Source organism: Bos indicus, chromosome 8 (assembly GCF_029378745.1).
Source record: "Bos indicus isolate NIAB-ARS_2022 breed Sahiwal x Tharparkar chromosome 8, NIAB-ARS_B.indTharparkar_mat_pri_1.0, whole genome shotgun sequence".
In the NCBI taxonomy this organism is placed as follows: domain Eukaryota; kingdom Metazoa; phylum Chordata; class Mammalia; order Artiodactyla; family Bovidae; genus Bos; species Bos indicus.
Window position 1 is genome coordinate 103,615,395 of NC_091767.1, and position 6,000 is coordinate 103,621,394.

At 53.3% G+C, this 6,000-nt stretch overlaps 1 protein-coding gene across 3 annotated transcripts in view; it reads right to left on the reverse strand.

The window, feature by feature from the left end:
• Positions 1-4,654, reverse strand: part of WHRN (whirlin) — a 91,972-nt gene extending 87,318 nt beyond the window's left edge. For all 3 annotated transcript variants that reach the window (XM_019966797.2, XM_070795346.1, XM_070795347.1), the window contains exon 1: positions 3,198-4,654. In XM_019966797.2, coding sequence (XP_019822356.2) covers positions 3,198-3,815 — 618 coding nt within the window. In that variant the 5' untranslated portion in view covers positions 3,816-4,654. The remainder of the gene's footprint in view (positions 1-3,197) is intronic.
• Between the last annotated feature and the right edge of the window lie 1,346 nt (positions 4,655-6,000).

Sequence of the window (6,000 nt, forward strand, 5' to 3'; positions counted from 1 at the left end):
CTAAAAAAGGAAATCTTGCCATTTGTGACAACACAGATGAACATGGAGGACATACTAAGTAAAACAAGCCAGACACAGAAAAATATTGTATGATTTCAATTATAAATGGAATATAAAAACGTTGAGCTCACGAAAGCAGAGAGGAGGATGGTGGTTACCAGGGTTTAGGGTTGGTGGAAAACGGGAGATATTGGTAGAAACTTCCAGTTATGAGTAGCTTCTGGGGATCTCATGCACAGCAAGGTGACCACATTTATTAATAATAATTCTAAATTGTATTCTTAAAATTTTCTAAGTGTTTACATCTTAAGTGTTCTTACCACAGAAATAAAATAACATGTAAAGTGATGGATATGTGAATTAGCTTAATTGTGGTCATCATTTTGCAATATAAAGGTGATCAAATATCCCATATTCCATTGTATACCTTAAATAACCTACTCCAGTATTCTTGCCTGGAGAATCCCATTGACAGAGGAGCGGGGCAGGCTACAGTCCATAGGGTCGCAAAGAGTCAGGACATGACTGAAGCAACTTAGCATGCAACAACACACCTTAAATATATAAAGTTTTTACTTGCCAGTTAGTTACACTTCAATAAAACTGTGGGAGGAAGCAAAAAATAAATGAATACAGTTGAAGAGGACAAAGGAAAACATATCTCCTACTAAAGGCAATGTGGTATCCTGGAACAGGAAAAGGACAGAAGCAGAAACACTGATGCCATTTGAATAAAACCCGAAGTTAAAAAATCCCTACACCATAGCTTTTAAAGAGGGGCTGGCAGTGCAGAAATCCTGATTAAGGGCAGCAAACTGGGGCCTCCCAGTTTAGAGAAGCTGGGGGACTTTCAGTTAAGGGGACTCTGCACCCTGAATTTTGTGGAAATGTGTCAATAGCTGCACGTGTTCTAAACTGTCCCTGAAATCCCCGCCCATCCCGCATGCCTAGGGCTCCTGAGGCCTCCAAGATGAGGTTCCGCCTCCTCCGTTTTAAATTCCACCCATGGAAAGTCCGTACCCCTCTCGTCCCTGGAGTTAAGGTGACACAGAGCTGCTCATTTGCCTGTTGCTTCTGAAGGGTCCAAAGGGGTGTGTTCCAGGCAGGTTACACGTCTGGCGTTGGCCGGGAGGAAGCGGGTCACCTAAGAGGATGGTGTTCCCCAGCCTGTGCAGGGAAAGTTTCAGGGACAAGGAACTGCCTGGCTCCCACTGGCTCCCACCTGTCCAAGGGCTGTTCCGCTCTGATCAACCCCTCCCTTCCTCAAGGAGAGTTCTGGAGCTTCAAAAGCTATGCCCAGTGAGTTTAGGTCTGACTCCGGAGGCAACAAGAATAAACACACTAGCGAAGGCCTGGTGCCCGGGGGCAGCAGCACTTTGGTGTAGTGGAGGGAGGTTGGGGAGAAGATGCAGGGCGCCATCGACAGATGGGGAGGGCAGAACGGAAACTCTGGAGCGTCTCCAGCCTCAGAGGCGTGGCTGAGTCTGGGGTGGGAACTGAAGGGGCACTTGGTGTTCTTAACACCCAGGTTTCCTGAGGCCTTTCCCAAGTCTATCACCTCCTGACGGTTAAGCTACCCGAGTCCTTTTAAACTGCCACTAAAATTGAATCCACATTTATAAATGACCATTGGATCAAATATCTTTCAAGTAAAAATTTGTCATCTGGGAACTCCAGACCTTTCAGGATCAAAGGCTAATGGACTATTTCTTTTTTTAAAATACGTGGAATGTCAGATAATGGGAAGAGATGAACTGTTGGGGGGTGGGGAGGAGACAGAGAGGAGGATGTTTGCTGGAAACCCAGAGGGAGCTTTATCCTCAGTACCCCCAAGCAGTGTGAACTCGTCAGCCTTTTTTCTGGGAGCAGCAGGGAAGTTTCTAAAATCCTCAGGGGCCTCCCTGAGGGGCAGATAGGTCAGGAAGCAGAGGGAAGCCAAGGTCAGAGGATGGTTGTGCCCAGGGTGAACAGTCAGGAAATGAGCTCTAGAGGCACCTGGTCACAGGTCATTAACAGACACGGGAAACAGCCCAGGGACCTCTGCTGCCTGAGTGTTTCCCAGCAGCCTGTGGTCCCTCCGCTGGAGTCCAAACACCTGCATGGAGGGGACCAGAGACTTGGATGAGGGATGGGTGGTGAGAAGCTGGGTCAGAAGCCTGCCCAATCCCCTGGGAAGCATTTTCCTTGCAGAAGCAAACTGTGCCACTGTTCCTTTTCCCCAAAACTCTTCACTTCTTGACACAAAGGCGGGTGTGTGTGTGTGTGTGTGTGTGTGTGTGTGTGAGTGAGTGTGTGTGTGTGTGTGTGTGAGTGTGTGTGTGTGTGTGTGTGTGTGTGTGTGTGTGTGTGTGTGTGTGTGTGTGTTCGCGCGCATGCGCAGGGCATGCACCTGCAAAGCATCGCTGAATCCACACATAAACCAAACACTGTCCCATACTTCAACTGACTTTCAACAGCCCTGGGCGTGAGATTAGCAAACACACACAGTCCTTTAAAGAGCATGTTAAATTCCTAAGAGTTAGTTGCCATGAGGTTATTTTTCTCAATTAACAGACACAAAAAGCACAACCACTCTCCAGGGGGTGGGAGATTCATTCTTGGCATTCAGGCAAACACCCCATCAAGGCTAGGGACACTTACGGTCTAAATGGAGAACCAGAGGTTCTGAGGGACCTGTCCCAGGATACACAGCCTGGTCCGTAAACAGAAGGTCAGGCCAGACCTCAGTGGCTCACCAGCACAGCCTCCTTGGACCACTCTGGAGTTCACAAAACTTTCAGGAGCAAAAGCCTCCAGAATAATGAGAATAACAACAGCAGAAGGGGAGCTCGCCCACTGATTACTAACCATATGCCGAGCAGACACAGTACCTCTTTTAAAGCTCATAAGAATCCTTTTCCCACTCCGTGGGAATCATACCTTTGCAGGAGCGTTTGATAACGCCTGTCTCCCGCACACTAACCTTTATGCCCCATGAAGGCAGGGTCCCTGTCTTTTCGCCCATCACTATGTCCCAAGTGCCTGGTATCTATTTGCTCAAAAAACCCTAGATGTTCGTGTTTTAAGGAAATACTTTTAAGAAAAACGGGGCCCAGAAAGGTCAAGCGATTTGGCTAAGGACACACAGCATGGAGTTACTACTAATATGAGGTGCTTCGCCACTCTGCCCCAAAGTCAATCCCAAATCAGAGCCCTACCTTGACGGCTTCAGCGTGGGTCACTCGGGCCAGGGATTTGTCGTTGACACGCAGAATCTGGTCCCCGACTCTCAGCCCCTCCTTCTCGGCCAGAGAGCCCGGCTCCACCAGCGACACATAGATGCCCACGCCATGCTCCGAGCCCCCGCGGATGCTGAAGCCTAAGCCCTCGTGGGCCTTGGCGCGCCGCAGGCTCACCAGGCGCACCTCCCCGGGCCCCGCGCCGTCGGGGCCGCCCCAGACGGGTTGCCTGTAGGGGGTGGTGGCGGGCAGGTAGAGGCCCTCCGCCGTATACTGGTCGAAGAGCAGCTGGTCGGAGCGCGGGATGACCAGCCGCAGCATCGGCAGCAGGCGCCGCTTGACCGGGCTGTCCAGCAGCACGCGCAGGGTGCGCACCAGGTCGAAGACGTTGCGGCGCGCGTGGTAGGCGTTCAAGCAGTGCGTGAACTGCTCCCGCTCCGCCTCGCTCAGCAGCGCGGTCAGCGCCTGGTGCAGCTGGCGCACGTTGGCAGACAGCAGTCGCAGCCCCGCGCCCCCGCTGCCGCCCGCCCCGGCCGCCGAGCCCAGCGAGCCGGTGGAGGACGAGCCCACCGACAGGCCGTCCAGCTGCGCGTTCATCTCCCCGCCGAGGCCCGGGCGGAATCGGGGCGCGCGGTGGGACACCCGCGGCACTCGCCGGCACTGGCGCGACAGCTGGATCCCGGGAGCGCGGAGATCGCGGCTGGAGTCTGGGTCTGGGAGCTGAGGATGGCGGGGTGGGGGGGCGCCGGGGGATTGCCGAGACAGGGGCTGGATCCGGGAAGACCTGGAGAAGGCTGGAGTCTAGGTTTGGAGGGCACGGAAACGGTGCCTTAATCCCGGGGCGGGATCGCGGAGACCAATGCTAGATTCCCAGGCGCGCGAAGACCGAGGGGGTCGCGAAACTGGAGTCCAGAGGACGCGGAGACAGCGGCTGGAGTCCCGGCAAGGCGGAGACGGCGGCGGGGTCCCCAGGGACAAGGAGTTGGCGGCTGGAGCCCGGAGGTCGCGGGGACTGCGGCTGGAGTCCGAGGGGACGAGGCGAGAGCAGCTACATTCTGAGGGGCACAGAGACCACGAGTGGCCAGAGCCGGGAGGAGGGGTGCAGCAAAGCCGACCGCCCCGTCACACCATACCCGGGGCTCCCCCAGCCGGGACGCCTGTTCCTCTCGGGCTGGGGGACCCCGAAGTCATAAATTGGGGTGGGGGCGCTCTAGACCCGGAGTCTCTAGGATCGCAGCCGGTGGAGCCGCGCGGACGTCCGGCAGGGGGTGCGAGGCATGTCCAAGGCAGCCCCGGGATGCAAACAGCCCGGGGACACCTGCGCCCCTGCACCGCCCGCGCGCAGACGGAGCCGCGCGGCCGCGAGCCGGGACTTTGAGAACTGTTGAGCCGCCCGGGGCCGATCTTCCAGTGAGTTCCGACGCCGTCGCCGTCGCCGTCGCCAGCCCAGTCTAGGCCCCGCCCCTTGCCCCTCCCCCCCTCTACCCTCCCCCCCGCCCCGCGCGGGCTCTTCAGGAAATGACGTCCCGCCTCGCGCCTGGCGGTTGCCTGGAGACGGGGTGAAACAGTCTAGCCCCAGGGAAGAAAGGGGTGAAAGTGGGGGTTAGGGGTGGGAGGAGCTCCAGGGTTGATGAGAGTTACCCCCACTTCTCCAGCAGGTGGCCGGGGGGGAAGGGTGTACCTCAAAAACTGTTCTCTTCCACGATCGAGGCATGGTCATCTGGATCGCTTTGGAGCAACTGGCCAGTAAGCTAATTCACAACTCTGGGAAAATAACCAACATCTTGCCCCTAAAATGTTAAATGCCTCAGGCTCAGTTTTCTACCTTAAAGCCTTGAGGTCCCTTCTTGCACGCACTAACATTCAAGTTCATGTGTTTATACGGACGATTGTTGAGCACCTACTGTGTGCAAGAGATCTGTCTATTCAAGCATATTCGGTATCTGTGGGGTCAAACTCCAATGCAAGGCTAGATCAGACTGGACCCCTGCCCTATATTCAGTAGGTAGGAAAAACGTTTTCACAAATATAAAGTGGACAACACACACACACATGGGCATATGAAATATAAAAATATAAAACATAAAATATTAAAGTTTTACACAAAATATTTCAAGTTCCAAATAAGGTGGGTGGATTTTATCAGTGTCAAGATCAGAGCTGTGATCTTGTCAGCATTAGGGGACACTGGGGGAAGGGCGCATGGGACGTCTGTGTATTATTCCTTACAACTGTGTGTGAATCTACAGTTATCTCAAACACTTTAAAAAATGTGTTTTAAGAGTGTTGGGGAAAAACTATTCCGTTCCTTTCCATCCCAAGACAAATGGGAAGATTCTCCAAGGTACCCCCTCCCTCAAATATAATCTAAGGGCACTCATTCTGTCCTGACTCTTGTGCTGAGTGCTGGAGACTCTAGTTAAAAAGATGAAATCTATTACCTCAAGGAGGTTATCGTCTAGCAGGGGAGAAAGCCCACATAAATAAAGTTAAAAATCAGAATGATAAGTTGTTGCAACGGCTGAGAGAGCCCAGGTTTAGGGGAAGAGAAAATGGCCAGGACTTTATCAGTCAAAGAGCTGACACCTGAATGAAGGGAACGGATTTTCTTTTCTGGACCACGGGGAACCATGGAGGAATTTTTCAGCTCTGTAGGTTTAGAGCATTTCTGAAACCAAGGCTGGGAACTGAAGCTATATTCAGTTCAGTTCAGTTCAGTCGCTCAGTCATGTCTGACTCTTCGAAGACCCATGGATTGCAGCATGCCAGGCTTCCCTGTCCA